We start from the raw sequence: 20,067 nt of genomic DNA, 5'->3' as shown, positions 1-20,067 counted from the left end.
TACCTAGAATATAGTATATGTTTTTGAATTTCCGTTCTTTTACTCTTTTATCGGGTTATTATTTCCTTAATAAGTTGCGAGTCGTATGTGGCCCGGGGACCATGAGTTTGTCACCTCTAATATTCATATCACTATTTCTTGTTATTGCATTGGGCTCGAATTTATTCTCTTCACAAATATATACAATGTAGTTCACAATAATCATATTGATATCAATCAGTTGCTCTTATTTTTGTATCTAATTTTTCAGCTTTTATCCTTACATCTTATAATAGATATTATATATAAATATTATGGTGAATTTTGATATATTAACACATCTAAATGTTCTTGATTTTAGGTCTCTTCTGTTTTAAAATTAGTTTTTTCAAAACAGAAGAGACCTAAAATCAAGAACATTTAGATGCATTAATATTATTGTATTGTTAATGTTGAATTATTTACTGCTTATTTCTTTTCATATTAATTATTTCCTAAATAACTTCTTGGTTTTTGGCGTTGCGATAATGTGTCTTTGACTTTATATAATTAAGATTGACAAATTTGATGTATTATGGTACTGTTTTAATTTTATCAAGAAGAGGTTTTATTCATTTCTTATTTGATTCTGTTTCAAGAATTTTTCAATTTTTATAATTAAATGTATATATAATAGTAATTTCATTGTTAGTTAATGTTGTGTTCGTAAAATATTCAACTTTAAAATAAAAAATAAATAGATTTTCTGCTGTTTGACCTATTCACAGACACATATTTATATTCATAAAAATAAGGAAACTGTTAGGTATTGATAAAAAAGATATTAGTTATTTTAGCAAAATAAATTATTCTGTTTTATTCCATACGTTCATTATAAATATTTCAAAAGCTTAATTGCTTTCTCCAAATTACGTAAACTTTAACAAAAACTACAAAAAGTCTTTATAATTTGTTCTAAAAAGAGTATGTTTTGAAGTAGTAAGTGAATTTTTTATGTATAAGGTTTGTCCAGCTGAACAATATTTTGACAACTGCAAAACTTAAGTAGAAGTGTATAGAAAAATTCGTTATTGGATAGTAACCTCTTTCTTTCTATGTTAAGGAAAAATATTATATATACATAAAAAATTTGTTTACCAACCGAAAAGGAAACAACCCAAAATAGTGAATCATTTCTGGTTATGTGAGTGAAATTTATTTCAAAGACTACGTTCCGCGAAGATTACATTATAATAATTATAATAGGAAATTGAGATATTTTTATTACTGTTTCACGAGAGTTTCGTCTACGTACGACTCCAGTTGGCGATTTCAAATTGTTGTTTGACTTGACCCCAATTTTTACACAATTTCTTATATTATAGTTTTTTCTGTTTAGTTTATTCGTTTTGCATATCATCAAATATTTTTTGAATAACCTCTCTTCTAACTGAGATAGGATGATTTATCGAGGTAGCAAGCAATCTTGTTCATACAAACAAATTAAAATAATTTAGGTGTATACAGGATGTTTTATTAATAATTTAATACAATTTCTGTCAAATCTTGAGCTCAGAATATTAGGATCTAACAAATCATTAAAATAAAATGTGGTACTTTACTGAGTTGTAAAAGGTTTTATTTAAAAAATGAACAACTATTATTGATACCAGCTATTTCATAAACGGTTTACCGACATGACACAGACTTAAGTTAATTTTGTATTTTATGTTTAGAGCCCTGAATGGTCCTGATAGTAGGAACGGGCTCAAGTTATGGAAAAAATACACGACAATTGATAATTTTAAATTAATAATGCGAAGGTAATAGTCGTTCTGGTTGTTAATTTTATCTCATTGTGGATATCAAGGATATCTATGGAGTTTGCTGTAATTTATTATTGTATCAATAATTTCACCTATCATTGATAATAATGATGAATTCTATGGTGAAGTTTTAAAAATAAATATTATGTTTCACGGTGTGACTCCATCAATATTCGGAAACATATTTTTCTCGTTTTTTGTTCCATTTTCGCCTCAGTAATACATCGTATAGCTACCATTATACTAGGATGCTGGCATTCGGGATGCTAGCATCCCACTTTGAGTCAAATTTGTGTTGGGATGCTAGCATCCCGGACTGCTATTTTATTTTAATTTTTTGCCAGTCGTCAATATGACCCCAACGAATGAAAAGATGTTGTTGCTGATGTTACTAATTAAGAAAAGAAGGCATCGTGCAATAAGGAAGTTTGGTGTGGACCCCTTTTTAGCTGTCCGTCGTGTTAAAAGCCTGTATTTTACATTGTTTGATGAACTGTGCAATAGTGAAACAAGTTTTTTTAATTACTTTAGAATGTCACTTCCTTCTTTCAAAGAGCCTCTAGGCTACATCCAAAGCGACATCTCTAAACAAGATACAAGATTTCTCAGACCAATTTCACCTGAAGAGAAACTAGACATAACTCTGATCAAACTGCGCGCGCGCATATGCTAGCTAGCTGTTCGGATGCTAGCAGCCTAGTATAATGCGTCGCATTTGAACCAATGCCTCACAACCGATTTTGTGTATCCCGGCTGCTCGCATTTCAGCATCCCAGCCGGGATGCACAAAATCGAGCCTCCGGGTGTCTGGCTGTTTTAGCATCCGATGCTGGCATCCCTAGTCTAATCGCTCCCATTTGATTTAATGCCCCGCTAACCTCCCGGATGCTAGCATCCTAGTATAATGGTAGCCTAATTGATTTCGATAAGTTATTCAGTGATTTATCACTGCTACAAAATTTGTTTAAATTTTCTTTGGGTTTTTTATGTATGCAAGTACAAGATAATAAACCTTATTACACTTGAGTAGTTCGAGTGGTGCATGTCGTGTGGAAATGCCTGTGGATGCTGATCTTTAACTTCTGTAAGTTGTAGTTGTCGGATATGCCTTCTTAGTTGATAAATTGCCGTTCTGGTTGTCTACAGACGGACTCTGTGTTCATGATCCACCACTGCCTATCGAGTAGGTCTCGCAAATATTGTTTTAGGTGGGATTATGTGGGACAACTAGGAACAACATCTGCAATGGTAGTATCAGTAGAACGGAGTCAGGTCTGTCCCAAGCGGTCCAAATTCCAGGTCAACTCTTGGTCGGCTATAAGTCAAATTGCTCTTTTCTGTATTCAGTCGAGCATCCTTAGGATTTTCTTGGCAACTGTGCGAGCAATACTCCAAAGATAGGCGAATTTGGGTCTTATAGAGGGCAAGAAGTTGTTGCGGGGTATAAATTTTTTTGGTGTTAAAGAAAGCCCTAGGTTTTTGTGAAGCTGTCTTAGCCAATTCGCCACGTGACTATGCCAGGACATATTGCTCCCAACGTCTACCCAACAATTCTATTCTGACTCTTTTAATATCTATGGATTTGATATCTAAAATATCAAAATAGCCTACTTTTATAGGAAATAACCTGCCTAGGTACTTATCTACTTGTTCAAGATAAATGAAATAAGGTCCTTTAACAGTGTTTTGATATTTATTGTTAAAATCATATATCGGTTGAGATTAATTGGAATTATTAAATAGAATTAAAATTCTATTTAATAAAATTGAAATATCTATATACTAATTAGATAGGTGAACTTATCTTTTGGAGTAAAAACTACTGAACACTTTTTTTGGCACCAACACTATGTTAACGATCTTACTCGTAGTAGTGTTAGAACTCGACTGGAAGTTTTCCTTAGATCTTACATCTCAAATATGTAGCAGTAATCAATTAAATTATTTGTAGTTTTATTAGAATTTACAAAATTTTAATTAAATTATTTAAATTTTTTTCATTATTTATAGCTTTTTCGTTCTTATGAATGTGAACCATTTCTAAAAATTCTCTTTTTCGTGTATTAGATTCCGTTTCAAGATTTTTTGTATCCTTTTAATTGAATTTATGTTTTTTTCTTAATATTTCATAGTTCGTTAATGCAATATTTTTCTATCGTATTGATGACCTCTTAGTCTATTTCCTAAATATTGAGATGTCTGCCCTATGTAGACAGCGTCATAATTAGTACAAGGCACTTGATATATAATGTTACTTTTTTTGTTTCAGAGTTTAATTTAGTGAAATATTTGGATAATGTATTATGTCGTTTATGACTTATACTAATATCATATTTATTGAAATAATTCGATAATTGTTGAGAAAGTCCTTGTACGTTTGGTAAGGAAGAATGTTTTGATGTTTCGTTTCTGTTTTGTTTTTTAATTGAATGTAGTATACAGATACTACTAAAGGATAAACAGTTATCCTTTTCTCGAATATGTTTTTTATTTTCTCCGCATAATTATTTTCTTTCAACGCAGTTTTTTTTGAGCTCAGAAGCATTAATAAAAAAATTCAACAAAACGATATTATATCTGGTAGATTGAAATAAACTAATTCCTCAATTTATAGTGAATTTGTATGAGGTTGCTGCAGTTGCTGCATTCTTGGTGCAATTGTGACCACTTATTCTGTATTTTGCAGTCATTCTCATATAAATTTTGAGACAATTCACACACATGGTGTGGAATATATAATTTTAATTTTCAGAGTCTTTAGTTTTGTTTTTAATTTAGTTTTAATAAAGGTGATGATCTGTTGTGTGTTCATTACATTGGGGTGATATTCAGGAGAAGATAATATAAATGCCCTGTTATTTTTATAACGACGCTGTTTTTTGTGATTTGAGATGGCATGATGATATCAGATCTAATGTAGTAAATGCGATCACTTATCATAAAATAAAATCGAGTCATCATAAAACTCAAAAAGTTGATAAAATTCAAAAATAAATCCAAAATAACTAAAAAAAAAAGCAACGATGATTATAACCATAAAATGATTGAGTTACTAAGTGATACAATTACTTTTCAGAAAATTAAATCGGATAAATACATAATATTTCAAAATATGATTAATACATTAGAAAACGCTTTTAAATAATGGTTTTATCAACGCAAATGGAGCAAGAAAATTACAAACACAATGCTGTACCACCAAAACTATATGGACTGCCGAAATTACATAAACCGAATATACCAATGCGTCCAGTAGTGTCATATACCCAATTACCTTTCTATAAATTATCCAAATATCTTTTCAATATTTTATTAAAAATAACCGAAAATAGTTTTTACATAAAAAAATCATTTGTGCTCGAATAGTTTCTAGATACTGTACATATACTTGACAATTACAAAATCATATTTCTAGATATTGCCTCAATGTACACGAATATTCATAATGACCTCATAACACACGTGTACTGAAAAATAGATGGGATTCTATCGAACAACATACATCACTAAGCTATGACGAATTTCTACAAGGTCTAATGCTTATTCAAACTCATAATTATTTCCAATATAACGACAAGTTTCTTCAACAACTATACCCAAGTCTGGCGCAAATTGTTATGGAATATGTAGAAGAGAAATTCCTAGATGATATAAATGTTGATGTAGTGTTTTTCAAAATATACGTTGATGACTGTCTACAAATGCAATACATTACTTGTTACCTTCAATTAATTTAACCCAAGTATTCAATTCCCTTTAGAAATCGCGAAAACAATAACAAAATGAACTTTTTGGGCATAACACTTATTAAAATCAATGATAAAATGAAAAATAGACTATATAGAGAGGAAACATGGTATAGAAGATTTCTAAACTAAAACTTATGACATCCCAAATTACCAAAGCGTCGTTATAGGATTAATAGATAGAGCATTGAAATTAACTTCTCCTGAATATCACCCAATAGTGATAAAAAAACTTAATCAATGCCCAGAAAATCAAATTGATAGAATCATCCGACAACGTAGATATAAATTAAACAATAAAAATAGTATGAATTCAGCTACAAATAAATTCAAGACAAGACAAAGATACATACATAGCACTTCCCTATACAAACTATCAGAGAAACTGAAATACATTTTATCGAAACATAACATCAATGTACGTCATGAATCAAACAACACATCATCACCTCTATTCATTAAACTGAAAGACAAAACTAAAGACACTAAAAAATTTATTAGTACATATTGCATACCACGTGTGATTTGTGCCCCAAAAATTATATAGGAATGACTACATAATACTTGGAGAGCAGAATATGTGGTCACAAATAAACCAAGAATGAATCATCTGCTTTATACAATTCGACTTTAAAAAACAAAAATATCAGCTCAAAACACAAACTATCAAAAATTATTATTCCATCGAGGACACATTATCTTTGTATGGTTAACAATATAATATTATATTATACAAGTATTTGCGATAATGAATATTCAATATTCTCAAGAGAATGCAACAAATATTTGCTCTGCTCCAAAAAAAAATGTAAAAATTGTATGAAATGGCAATTCCGCCATTGGTGTAAAATTCGCGATGGGTCAACCTATCTTACGCCTCGGGTAATGACCAGAAACATAATTTAGTCGAATGTAGATATACGACAATGTTAATTTTTCTGGCCAAATTGATGATTTAAACTTTAAACGGCGCGCTCAAAATACAAGCAAAATCACGTCCTATCAATTTCGTGAAATTTGAATATTACTTCATTCGTTTACTGAATAAATTTTGGAATTCATTGTTTTGCCTCAAAATAGGTTTCAAAGTTTACTACTTTTGAATATTGCCACAACCAAATGTAGAAATATAAATCTGGAAATTTGCAAGGGAAAATATAATGAGACAGTGGAAAACAAACTTCTCAATAGGCCAAATGGATCAAAGTCTTTCTAGTCTGTGATGTTGCTTCAAATTCAACTCTTGATTCATAGGGTAATCTACCACTGAGCCTGCCTAGAGTTGGTTCATCGATGTCAGAAATAGAATTTCGAGATGTGACAAAGCTTCTCAAAGGATTGAAATCAATAGAGCTACTAGTATTGATGGAAACCGTCCTATCGAAGAGATGTGCAGCTGAACTAACAAATTCGCTGTGCAAACTCTTTTCTCTATCATTTAAAAAAAGTCTTTTCTCTACAAATTGGAAACTTGCTCGGGTTAAACCCATACCAAAAAACATCTACCAACAACTATCGTCCGATTGTTTTAGTCGTATCCATTGCTGAGGTCATGGATAAAGTCGTTAACCAGCAAATCTTAAGATATCTTGAGTCTGCGGCGGCCATCAATAAGGCTTTCGTAAACATATATTAACCGAGGATTTCCCGGCATATGTCACCAGCGTATGTACTGAAGCTAGAGAATATGGGGCATCCAGAGCAATCGCACTGGACATGCCAACCTTCTAAATAAATTGAGATGGGTTTATCGTCTTCACTAATCGACTGGCTTAGTAGCTTTCTCAAAGACTGATCCATCCTTGTCGCTACTAATAGACACATCTCAGAAATGTTTTAGGTTCTGTTGATAGACCCAGCTAACACTCAAATCCGTAGGAAGTAATAGATTATCACCATCAACACCAATCTTGAAAACATTCTGAAATGAGGTAGAGGGAATCTGAGGAGTTTAATGCAGTGAAGATTCAGGCTGCTGTTTCTAAAATGAAGGCTGGCACTGCAGCTCTGGATTTGGTCTTGCCTGGACCTAAAACATTACTACAACCGTATAGTCACGTGGTGAATTGGTAAGACGTCTTCACAAAAAGATAGAACTCTCTTTAAGACCCAGAAACTATGTACTCCGCAACGAGGAATTCTATGTGCCATGGTAGGCAATTTATTTGTTGGGTCATTTCAGTAAAAATATATTGAATATTAAGGATCTGAGTGTACGTTATCTAAATATTGTGTTTTTTAAAGAATCCAGAAAGTTTAGGAGTAATTGATTTTATATATGGTAAAGGTAGATAGATGATATAGAAATTTCAGAACTGACGTTTGAGAATGATGATTCAAAGTTTGAGTTAGTGTTATAAAAAATTCGTTTCAAAAGATACGGAAGATATGAGTTTTCATAAAAAAGTTTGAAAAATATTTTAAGTTTTTTTACGGAATATTGTAGCAGAAAATTTGGGAACCCTATTTTTGATCTGTTTTATTAAATTAATTTTAGTGTTACGTGGGTGATATGAATGATAATTGATATATCTTTCAGATTTTATTGGTTTCCTGTGCCAGTCCATCAAAATTTTATTATCCTCATTTCTTATGAATTAAGTATTGAGAAATGGTAACGATTTTTAAATATTCTCCTTTTCTATAGTGAATTGTATATGAGGATCGAAACTATGGAAGTAAAATAGTAAATTATCAATTTCATTAAATGGAAGGTATAAAATTACATCATCTACATATTTTAGAATGAAGAATAATTTGAAGAGCAAAACAGATATTACAAAGTCCAAAATCCATTACATAATCTGCTAATATAGGGGATATTGAAGACCCCATTGGTGTTCCAAAGATTTTTATTATTATAGGAGTAATATGTATTGTTGAAAATTAATATTATTTTCAATAAAGTTTCTCTATAAGTTTTCAGTTTTCACTTTTATCACCATATTGATATTGTAGAGCTATTAGGCATACATTTGAGTAGATATTACTGAATAGGGATATAACATCAAAACCTAATAATACATACTACGGTGGTAATACCATATCATTAAAAGTTTCTTTGATTTTAGTATAAATGTCTATAATTTTTGGAAAGCATACTTTAATGAAGCTAGTATGAAATTATATAAGGAAATTATCAGAATGGCAATTTGATATGTACGCAAGCGCACAAGTTGCAACTAATAAAGTTCTTTTAGTAAAGTTTTTATCGTCTTTTAATATAGGATGACATTAACTTTGTTAAAATTATTCTTTTTTTTAATCGATGGCTAGTTGTCTACCGACTTATATGTTTTCAGAAATATAAAAAATATCGGTTTTAAAATATAACCAAATTCCGATGTTTGTTGAGTCCAAATCCAAAAGATTTAATTTTCGCTTTGTGGATGATATTCTGTTCCAAAGGGAATCGTGTCTAATAACTCTTTAGTTAATCCTCATAATTGGTAGGTAAGCTAAAAAAATTTGCATGTTTGTTCGTTTGGATAATTGTTTGGCTTGCGTTAGACTTGCCTATTAGGAAAAATGATCTTTTGGTAGGTAATCTGTTAATGGATTTGTAAAATAGGTATAGGTTTATAGGGCGCATTTTACATATCTAATTATTATATTATACGAGCATATTTCAAATTTCAATTTTTTTAATGCCATTTCGATATATCAAGAGAAAAAATTAACTATCACCACTTTATAAAAATGACAAAATTTTATGTAAGATATACCAGCTATGCGACAATGTTCCGATAAATCATATATTTTTAAAGTCGAATTTATTAAAAGTGAAGTGAAGTCAGCTCAATAAAAATCGTTAGTATCCCGATAATTCCCTATTAAGTCTTTTTCGGGATATTTTATGTTTTTTTTGTGCCTGATACCGATTTTAGCATACTACACTATGCATTCCATTTTTTTGTTTAAGAGATTGTAGTTTTTGATTTATTTTTTTTGTTCCTTATGTGTAAGATTTGTACATAATTACAATTACTTAATGATCTATTTCCACATCGAAAGTTGTATTGCTACTTATGTGTCCGGTAATTATTTCATAAGCTTCCAAATTTATTGCAGAGTGAATGTTCTTTTGTAAGCTGCTAATGCATAAATTATCATTTCTTTACTATTCTAATTTTTATAATATGTTTTAATAGTTCGATTCATTCAAACGTAGAATATAATCGGCAATTATATTCAATTATAGAGATATCAAGAAATGAAAAAATTTTAGTTTTAAGGGATTCTATAGTTCTTCCAATTTCAATTGTAAAAGACAGTTATGCGAAGAACAATCAATATTTCATAAATACGCACGGCACTCATACCATATTAAAAAATGAAAAATAATGTGTATAAAATTCGGTAAACATCTAACAAACCGTCAGTCCACGTGGACTTGATGAATGTGTGTGAAAATTCACCATCTCCACTATTTACCAATAAAAAAAAAATCGAATCGTAAATGTAAATGCATTTCTATTGGCCGAAGCTGTCCGAAGGCGTATGTATACAATTTCTACGAAAATGCGCTAGACAGTCTGCGATAAGCAGAGGCGTCGTTTGGTGAGATTCATTAATTCATGGTTAGGATATTGTTGGCCGATTGCCGTTAGTGAACTTTGGTAATCTGTTATCATTATATTATTAGATCTAATTTTCTGTTAATACAAAGGATTTCGACAGGTTTTCGAAGTAGAAGGCGACTCCAGTTCCATCTTGGTTTTTCGAGGCATCTGTGTATATCTTATTAAAGTTGTCGTATTTACGTGTTTTTATAATCTGCAATTAATATTGGAAGAACTATTATAACTCGAGTCACCAGTAACCAAGCGATTAAAAAACGATTCGGTACGGTGCCGTTGAAGCAATATGTAGCATGTGATGGAGCGGTTTGCTTTGTTCTCTTCCACTTCTACCTTTGATGTCGTTGTCTATTTTTGTCGGAATTCTGGGTCGATAAAATTGGTACTGTACAACAGTAAAAATAAAAAGTAGCGTTGGTTCAAGAGTTGCCAGATGACGATTTTGATAGACGTGAAAAGTTTGCAGACCTAAAGTTGGAAAAATGTTTCAATCAAAACGATCCAATTTTTTTTAAGTAATATCATGTTTTACGGTAAGGCCTCTTTTTGGATTAATGGATACGTAAATCGGCATAAATTTAGATACTGGTCACGTAACAATCCTCGTTGTATGCGTGAATCCCACATCTAATATCCCGAAAAACTGAATGTATGGGCTGGAATAATAGGCTACAAAATAATTGGTCCCTTTTTCATTGAGGGTAACTTAAAAGGTCCGGTCTGAAATTATGGCATTTAGGTATAGAGAATATTACGTGAAAAATAATTTATAGCGTTATCATTATTGTAGTTGCGACCATAATACCGGCCGTATCACCTTGAGCACAAAGATTTTAAAAAATATGGCAAGCAATTTTCGAGTTTATTGAGCCGATTCATATATAAAACTCACTCTGTACAATTTAATACATCAATACACTGGAGATCTTGAGATAGGGATTCATTTGAAATTGTAAGATGACATATGACATGAAACAAACGTAAACTTGCGGGTTTAAGTGGAAATTATCATCAGGATATTTAATACCAAGAAATAACTTCGTGGTCACAGAATCCAGAGCCTATACATGCAAACTTGAGATTAGCCAATTTTGTAAATCTGACAAAGCGTAAACTATTATTTTAATTGCCATCAGGTAGGCTCTAACCTTAATCCGACGGACGTCCAGTATCATCTATTGAACTTTCACAATGATATCGCTGATTGCCGTAGTTTTTGCCGTTCCGAACGCTCGTCGTTAATCAAGTTGATATTGCCAAGTTTGAATTCTGTTGTTCAAAATTGCCTTCCAAAAATAAATCTTTAATGACAACTCGATACTTATTTTTTTATTAAATTATTATATTATTATATATTTAATCGAATTATTATATTATAAAATATTTATTAATTATTGTAATACATTTTTAAAAAAGAATATTAATTCTCATAAATTGCATAAACATAAAATTAAAAATACAAATAAAAACATTTAAAATCTTTTTAAGACTATCAGAATCGTTTGCCTGTTTGTTTGCCGAATCGAGACTTAATGCTCGGAATCTACATTTATTAAATTTGAACAAATTAATACGGATAACTTTTTACAATTTTCATTATCAAATCTACATACTTAACCCAGAATCACCTACTTCATCTTTGCTGGTTGTACTCAAAGTCGAGTCGAGCCGAACCAGAATCAGGTCGATCCGGAGCAAAGACAGTCGAATCGAAAGCAGCAGTTTGGACGTGTTTCGACCTTAGTTCGACTTTTAATTGAAAGTATTCCATTGAACTATGAGATGAATGTGTGTATCGACATGGTATATACAAGGCTTTAGAGCGCTTCATCCACAGTATTTACATGTTTTACACTAAACATTCATCAGACTATCTCTTCTATGACGGGGAACACTAGAGATTCATGGAAATCTTTATCACTTAGTTTTCCAAATGCTCTCTGGTAATCCCCAAATACGGTTAAAATTTTGAATGGTTTATTTTTTCCATTACCAAAAAATTGATGGATGTACCTATACACATCCGGTCATAGGGTGGAAGCCAGGCAAGTCTCTTAATTATTCTTTTAATTGATGGACTCTTACAAGAATTTTACATGTTTTTTACCAATGCACATTATTTTATTTGATTCATGTACGAGTGTTTCCTATTATGATATTGCGCTTAGTTGTGTCACTATCTAGACTATCTAGACTATTAAATTGAAATTTATGAATTAGAAATTTCACTTAAATTTTTTGAGTTTTTTTTTTGTTATTAATAGCTTCCTCATTTTTTCTAAAAATACTTTTTTTCCTTCGCATTTTCATGTTCAGGATCTGTTTTGTTAGTTGATTGATCATAATATTATTCGTTCAATCCCATTTTAAATGTGTTATTTATCATGTTTTCATAATAATTATTTTCTCTTAATACTGTTTTTGCTTTATCAATAGCATCTTAATTCAGTCCTATTGGTCAAATTTGATTGAAACTAACTTTATTGTTTCGTTCATTCTCGATAAGGAGCTTAATATTTTTATAATAAGAATTGACTTAAATTTCCAATTTCCAATATCAGTTCTACTTGGATAGGGTGGGGGAGGTTCAGTTCTTGGTTCAATTGAGCCGTTTATTTTGAAAGCGGCATAAGTCGTTTTGTTTTTGAATCGATACCTATATTTAAGAGTTTGTGTTATCTTCCTTGTTCAAAAATGTACTCATATTTGTTATTTCAGGATATATATTTTTCTCAGAATAAATAATTCTGTACAGTAATTGAAAGCTCACTAATCTTCATTACAGTAAAATGACTTGTGCCCTTTCAATGAACATTTTTATTATAACGTTCATTAGTATCCTCAGTGGAGCTAACGTGTACAATTTTCTAAAAATTGGGAGATGCTGTTGATTTGTAATTAATGTTATTTATCTTTAACATGATATTTTTGAAAAAGTGACTTATGCCACATTCAAAATAAATGGCTCGATTTATCGAAGGATTTAACAAGTTACGTATTATTGGTTTCCCATACATTTAAAATGAATTATTAATTCTTTTGTATTGGTAGGCAAAAACATTGCATTTCAAAATCGAATGTAGTTATCATTTGTTTTCGGAGCGCACTTGAAGATTCCTGTTTAATTTTATCATCAGTTCTCTGAGATTCGAATTTTATGCCATTTGGAAAAAGTTGTAGAAATTGTAGAGTTTTTCCAATATAAATTGCAGATTGCTGACAATTTTGTTTGATATACCATAGGCGTAGATACCCCAGTTTATAAATTTATTCTTTTTATAATTACTTTCAATCTTATGCGAGAAAGTATTCGTTAAAAGACAATCCAATCATTAAAAATTGGACGGCATTGTACGCCGTTATTTAGACAAATGCACTTAATTGTAGTCCTATTTGGAACTTTGAAAAAAATCATTATTATACCTCGTTAACTTGCTACAACTGAATATTAAATTATAAAACGTAAATAGACGAGTGAAATATACCTGCCTGTAAGGGAGTTTGGTTTAAACAGGGTAACAGACGTGAACTGAGCCCTTTTTGTACCCCATTCGTCTATTAGAACTTGGTTAGTCTTTTATCTGATGCAAATAATCTTGTCGCCATCGAACTATCCTTGACGATTCGGTTATTACCATCCGCTTATTCGGTTTTTTTATGTTTTAAACCACATGCTGACAAAACTTATCCTGGCAATACTTATAACATGTTAGGACCGTAACTCAAATCCGTAGTAATTGTAACACCGAGATCGTTATAAGAATTCACTTCATTTAAGGCGTGATCGTTTAAGAAGTATGTATGTCTCTGATTGTTTTTGCCTAAGTAAAGAGCTACACACTTATTTTTATTAAGAGGCAACATCCAGTCTAAGAACCACTTAGAGATCGAATCGAAGTCCTATTGAAGATTTATATGAAGAGATGAATCAGCGAATATTTTCGAATCATCGGCATAGACAACTTTGTTGCATTGAATATGAAATTGGAGGTCAATTGCGTATATTATAAATAAGAGAGGACCAGGTACCGATCCCTGCGGAACACTGCTTAATACGGGTTTCTCAGCTGAAAAACAATTTCCCACGTTCACACAGAACTTTCTATTTGTTAAGAATAAGTCAATCCATTTACTCTAGTTAATTCAGCAATTTATGAATTAAATTAATCTCACCTAGCGACGCCACTGCTTATCGCAGGCAGAAATCTGCAGGAATATGCTGAAGAAATTGTGTACATACGCCTTCCGAAAGCTTTGATTTTATCATTGGTAAACAATTGAGATGATAAGTCCACGTGGACTGACGGTTTGTCAGTCCATTTCTTAATTTGGTATAAGTGCTATGCATACTTATTAAATATTCTTTGTTCTTCGCATAACTGTATTCTGCAATTAATATTGGAAGAACTATACTAAAGATTTTAAACATCTGGTATTTAATAGACCATTTCACCACAAATTGCAAGAGTCTAGTAATTAATTATTTAGTAATGAACAGATCATAATAATCTTGAAATGTCTTTGGTACGATTTTAAAGTGGATAATGAGCTGATAACTGACAATCCAGTATCGACATAACCACAAACGACATAGCTTTTCAAATCATTTCATATAATTTGGAAACAGTTTCCCTTTCTTCCCTTTCTTCAATAAGAGAAGAATCATATTATAACTAATCATGAAAATAAATTGAGCAAAAAATAAGGGGGAATATTGTTCTTCGTTAGGAGAAATTACGATTAAAATTGTAACAATTTATTTAAATCTAACTATTCTAATTAATACGGAAGACGAAAACTAATAAATTATCAAGAGATCACAATTAGAACATTTAACATTCATAAAAAGATGTCAGAATGGTGTGAAGGTTATGTTTGCGTGTTAGTCCAATCAAAATGGTTTTGAAATAAAAAAATAGATCGAGTTACGACGACTCTCTTGCTTTTTTACTTTCTTAATGAAACAACGCACAGTCTTATGTTATTTACATTTTTTATATTACGTTTGAATAACTTTAAAATATCTTATTACATAACTAATTATTCAAGATTTAAAATTATGGGCATAGAATTGATGGATTTTCAAAAATGCTTGACGTAAATTGTATTGTAAAGTAATGCAATTTCAATACATATTCAGAATATTAATTGCTTGAAACTAGGTATTAAGCGAATTAATGAAGTTCTGAATATATCAAGTCAAAAATGTGTTCATATTCAAATTGAAACTAAAATTTTTTACACTGCATTTCTGTTGACAGCAAACAAAAAGTCACTTTTTATGAAATGACTCCTCTATCCGGGAAAAAAATGAGTACTTTTTTCTTGGATATTGTATGAACACGAAAACAAACGTACAATTATTAATTAATGTGCCTTGTATGTTCTTTAAACTATTAGGTACAATAGTTGAATTTTCTTGTGTTGAAATTATACTTCTTCCTACCATATCAACTCCCGTTGATGTACTGATGTAATGGTTGCGAATTTGGTGTTATATCATCATTACCACATGTTCTGAACAACTACGAGGGTCGTTTTTTTAAACTCCGTGCAGACCCTACGTGGGCAGAAGATAGCGGGCATGCGCAGTAGGCGACTGCGAAGCTCCACCATTGTTAACATTCTGTCGGCAGATGGCGTTGTGCTACAGCCACGTAAACATTTCCGCCATTATTGATGCTCCCGCCAAGTGTGAATTATGATTCGTTTTTTACAAGCTGAAGGCCATAGTGATGCAGTGACTCATCGGAGAATGAGTCTTGTGTAAGGGGAAAGCTTCGTGAGTGATGGTGTCGAAAGTTTAAAGATGGCAGTAATGTGCATGATGAAGGGGGCCAAGGACGCAAATCTGTCGTTTTAGAGGACCTAGCTCAACGAGTTGACAGATTGGTTGAAGAAAACCGCAGATTCACCATTAATGCTTTGTCTACGAAGTTTCCAGAAGCTTCAAAGTCTGTTTTGTACTCTATTCTTACTGAAAAGTTACATTGGCGGCAACTGTCTTTGAATAGGGTAGTGAAAAGCTTGTCCACAAATATGACAGATGTCTCAATCTCTCCGGCGATTATGTCGAAAAGTACCAAGTTCACAATTTTCAAATCAAATCACAAAATTGAATTAACAGCTATTTGTTTACTTTAAAGTTTGTTTAGCAACGCGGGTCTAATTGTGGATATCAGTATAACATAGCCCACTAATTCCAAAATTCAAATTTCACATAGAAAGTTTTCTGACTTGAATATTGTAAAGATATAATTTTTCGATTTGAAATCATCGTTATTCCCGTTATAGAAAAAAATTGTTGATTATACAGTGGAAAATCTCTAGAGAGACAATACAACCTTAAGCCGAAATCTAATACTTTTTTCCCTTGTATAATAAGGAAGTATTACCCATGATTCATGTGTGTGACTATTTCCTTCGAAAAATTTAAGCCAACCAAAAAGCTGTAATATTTTATGTTTACCTAGCAACGATCAAATTTCAGCGATAATACTGCACTAGTGCAAATTATCGATAATTTGCACTAGTGCCAAATTTTCGTCTAGGATTAATAAACATCATTTGGTTTTAATTTTATATTTTAAGAAAAGGAACAATTATTGAAAATGCAATTAGAATATACAACTTTACTGGAGGCCGACGATGGTGTTTCTATGCTGCTTCCACCACTTCTTATTGTTACTTCGCTACTGTCATTTCGCATTTTTTGTACAATTTCCTCGTGGTGTTCACTATTTACTTGGAGGTAACTCTTTATCGAGGCCTGATTTGAGTGTCCGGTAACCTTCATAATTTGATTTTCTGAAACCCCAACCTTGGCAAGCTGAGTAACTGCCGCAGCACGGTTCGAGTGATTTGTCACTTTTATTCTTTTCGTGTCAATTCCTATAGCTTCCGCTGCATCTCTTGTCCACTTTGAAATTTCATTTCGTCCTACTGGACAATTTTTAAAAAAACCTTTTGATGTTTCTTTCATCCATGATGGATTTACAGTTAAGAAAAGACGATCGACCGTAATATGTTTTCCTCTTTTTTCTTTCAACATTTTAAAAAGCCTGCAAAATTATAATGATAGATTGTTTGATATCATGCTTTACATTAAATACCTTATTGGGCATTTATCAGGCTCGGTGGTGTTTTGGACTAACCATCTTTTTTCTGTTAACCTATGACTCCCTCCTTGCGCTGTCTTAGAAAAAATAGGATTATAAGCTATGCGTTGTCAATAAGTTACCGTAGATACCAATTCAATGCCAATATGATGATCGTCAACTACGGTATAATTTAAAGAATAACAAATTTTAAACACAGAATTAAGTTTATTTTAAATTAAATTTTTCTCGGGAAATAGTCTGCCAAAATGCCCTCTCGTGCATGTCAAATTGTCTCATAATTTCCTCGAGTGCGCATTCGCGCACTCGAGAAAATTAAATTATCGACAATTTGACATGCACTCGGGACATTAATATTGATAATTTCATTTTATTTTGTCAATTGTATTTTGAAAATCGCCAAAATAGTAACAAATATTCACAATACTAAAACTCAATCACACTTTTTACATGACATTTGTATTATTATGTTTGTGTACACTTAAATATTTGTTTCGATAAATGTAAGGCTAATTTCTGTGAATATGTAACCATTTATTTTATTTAGTCATAATTTTTCAATTATATATATTGAAATATGTGATTTGTAATGGAAAAATAACAGAAAACAAGGTTGTTGTAATAAAGAAACATGACTGTTTCAAAAGAGTTGAAAGCTTGAAAGAAACAGGTCGTCATATTTAAAAAAATCGTTGAAGTAAAATAATTACGTATAGAAGAGACACGTCGTTATGGGTCCACTTGAATAACAATCGGGGCTTACAGCCCCGTGGCCTTTAAAAAGAGGGACACTCACAAAAAAGAAAGTAATGTTTCAAATCAACGGTTTTAAGACGAAAAAAGTTTAGTAAGTTCCGTTAACAGTAAAATGTGTTTTGAGACAATTCTCATTATCGAGTAAAGACTAATTTGGTCAACTGTATGTTATTTATTATTTTTGCGATCATTCTCAGCTCATTTGAAAAGTTGCCATGAGTACAAATTAAAGTTGCTTCTGAATATATGTAATAGAAGCTGTTATGTGGACGAATCAGTTTATTACTTTATATTTCAGGTGAGAAAATGTCTATCTTTTGAAGAGAATTGTCTGATATTTGATAGACTATTTTTTGTTATTTTGCGTTCATATAACACTTAATTGCTAAATTGCAATGAGAACAAATTGAAATTGATATGTATTATATAAACTATTTTGATGGACGAATTGGTTTATTACTATATAATTCTAATAAGAAAATGTGTATCCTTTGGAAGAAAGTTTCCTGAAATTTGATCGAGTTACTTTCGAGAAAACTCCTCATTAATTTACTAAGTTGTAATGATTGATGAATAATTACAATTTACGAGTAGTTGTATGATGAGTACAAATAAAAATTGAATTTAAATATGGATTATATTCTTATTATATATTTCAGATAAGAAAATGTCTAATCTTGAAAGAGAATTGCCTGATACAAATACTGACAGGAAGCTGGAACCCGACAACAATTTAGATATTTCCAAAACATTTCAAGAAACTGTTGGTCTACATGTCAACATTTTTTCTCATAATTGTAAAAGAAGATTTCGAAGTAAATGCAGTGAGTTAAATTTCCAGTTACTACTTTAGATACTAGAATATTGATTGGGGTGTTGTGATTCACTCAATTGGTCTATTTTGTGGTAACTTAGTATTCTGTAATTCACATTGATTACATGATTTTCACAAAACTATTTTTTTGCGAGAGCAATTTTTCATAAGATTGCTCAATGATTATGTATGATATTTTATTTTGTGAATATTTTACAAAAAAATAAGCTCAGTAAAGTACTCGAAAAGCCAATTCACTACTTAAGTACGGGAATATTAGCACAGTTTGCCATCAGTGAGAAAATCTACATTCAAAGTAATTCACTCATGGGTTCAAATCGATCCAAAAATGGAATGGAATACCAACTGGTGAGGATTGAGATGTAGAAAATATCAGGTGTTCACATTATAGTTGTGAAAAAACTTCGATAAAGAGAAATCATTAAACTGTAGATGAGTTGCGTATTTAGCCAAAATATTAATCGAGGCTGGAATCAAAATATTTTCTTTGGATTTTTTTGGATAAATGGAAAAGAATGAGTGCCCTATGTACCCACCATATGACAAGGATATAGTGGTCGTGTGTATCCACCGCTTATGCACACGTATTTCTGTATTTTGAGCGGAGTAAATAGGCATTGGATGCATGCCTCCTAAATATCTTTATGGGTGCTTGTCAGTAGTGGCCTACAGTATCCAAAACTATGTTTGGCCTGTGGAAATTGTTGTTTTGCTTTGTGCCTATACCATATTAAACGAATATAAGAAAGAAAGAAAAGTAAACGAAATATAGAAAATAAACCAAAATTAAAAGTTTATTTATTTGAGATAAATGAAAAATAATTTCTTTAATTTCTTCAATTTCTTAGACCTTTTGATATATTAATGCTTTTAAATAATCTTGATTTTAGGGTTCTTCTGTTTTAAAATTAGTTTTTTTTTAATAATTTTTAAAAGAAAGATAAATTTTGACGTTTCGACTGTTCTCTAAGTTTTTATCAAAATATTTTGAACTTCTCCTATTCGGGACGCTCTGGAGTAGACAACTTCCTTATATAATATAATAATGCCATACTTTACTGTATGTATCAAGCTGTATTCTATATTCAATATGATCATACAATACTTTTAAGGTATTAGCAAAATTTCTTCTGCTGTTCATTATAATATCGACAGAAAACAATTCAGATGTTTATTTTGTACAGATAACGTCCCAAGAACGTTGCAAATATTAAAAAAATTGAAATCCCATGTTAATTTTATCCAATT

At 31.2% G+C, this 20,067-nt stretch overlaps 2 protein-coding genes across 4 annotated transcripts in view; one reads left to right on the top strand and one right to left on the bottom strand.

Annotated features, from left to right (window-relative positions):
- Positions 1-20,067, top strand: part of LOC130894182 (scavenger receptor class B member 1-like) — a 65,463-nt gene that overhangs the window by 2,742 nt on the left and 42,654 nt on the right. For 2 of the 3 annotated variants that reach the window (XM_057800805.1, XM_057800806.1), the window contains exon 2: positions 18,644-18,808. In XM_057800805.1, the coding sequence (XP_057656788.1) occupies positions 18,652-18,808 (157 nt within the window). In that variant the 5' untranslated portion in view covers positions 18,644-18,651. Of the gene's footprint in view, positions 1-17,695; positions 17,732-18,643; positions 18,809-20,067 lie in introns of those variants that run through there. The other variant, XM_057800804.1, reaches the window with a different exon arrangement.
- Positions 16,531-17,302, bottom strand: LOC130894183 (uncharacterized). Its single transcript, XM_057800807.1, has 2 exons — positions 17,223-17,302; positions 16,531-17,171 (listed from the first exon to the last, which is right to left on the bottom strand). The coding sequence occupies exon 2, from the start codon at positions 17,159-17,161 to the stop codon at positions 16,697-16,699; it is 465 nt and encodes a 154-aa protein (XP_057656790.1). The 5' UTR covers positions 17,162-17,171; positions 17,223-17,302; the 3' UTR covers positions 16,531-16,696.

This window comes from Diorhabda carinulata, chromosome 5 (assembly GCF_026250575.1).
Source record: "Diorhabda carinulata isolate Delta chromosome 5, icDioCari1.1, whole genome shotgun sequence".
NCBI lineage: Eukaryota > Metazoa > Arthropoda > Insecta > Coleoptera > Chrysomelidae > Diorhabda > Diorhabda carinulata.
The sequence above is the reverse complement of the archived record's forward strand: the minus strand, read 5'-3'. Positions and strand labels throughout refer to the sequence as shown.

Coding starts and splice junctions, on each gene's coding strand:
- LOC130894183 (XM_057800807.1), bottom strand. CDS start 17,161: ATGTTGAAAGAAAAAAGAGGAAAACATATTACGGTCGATCGTCTTTTC.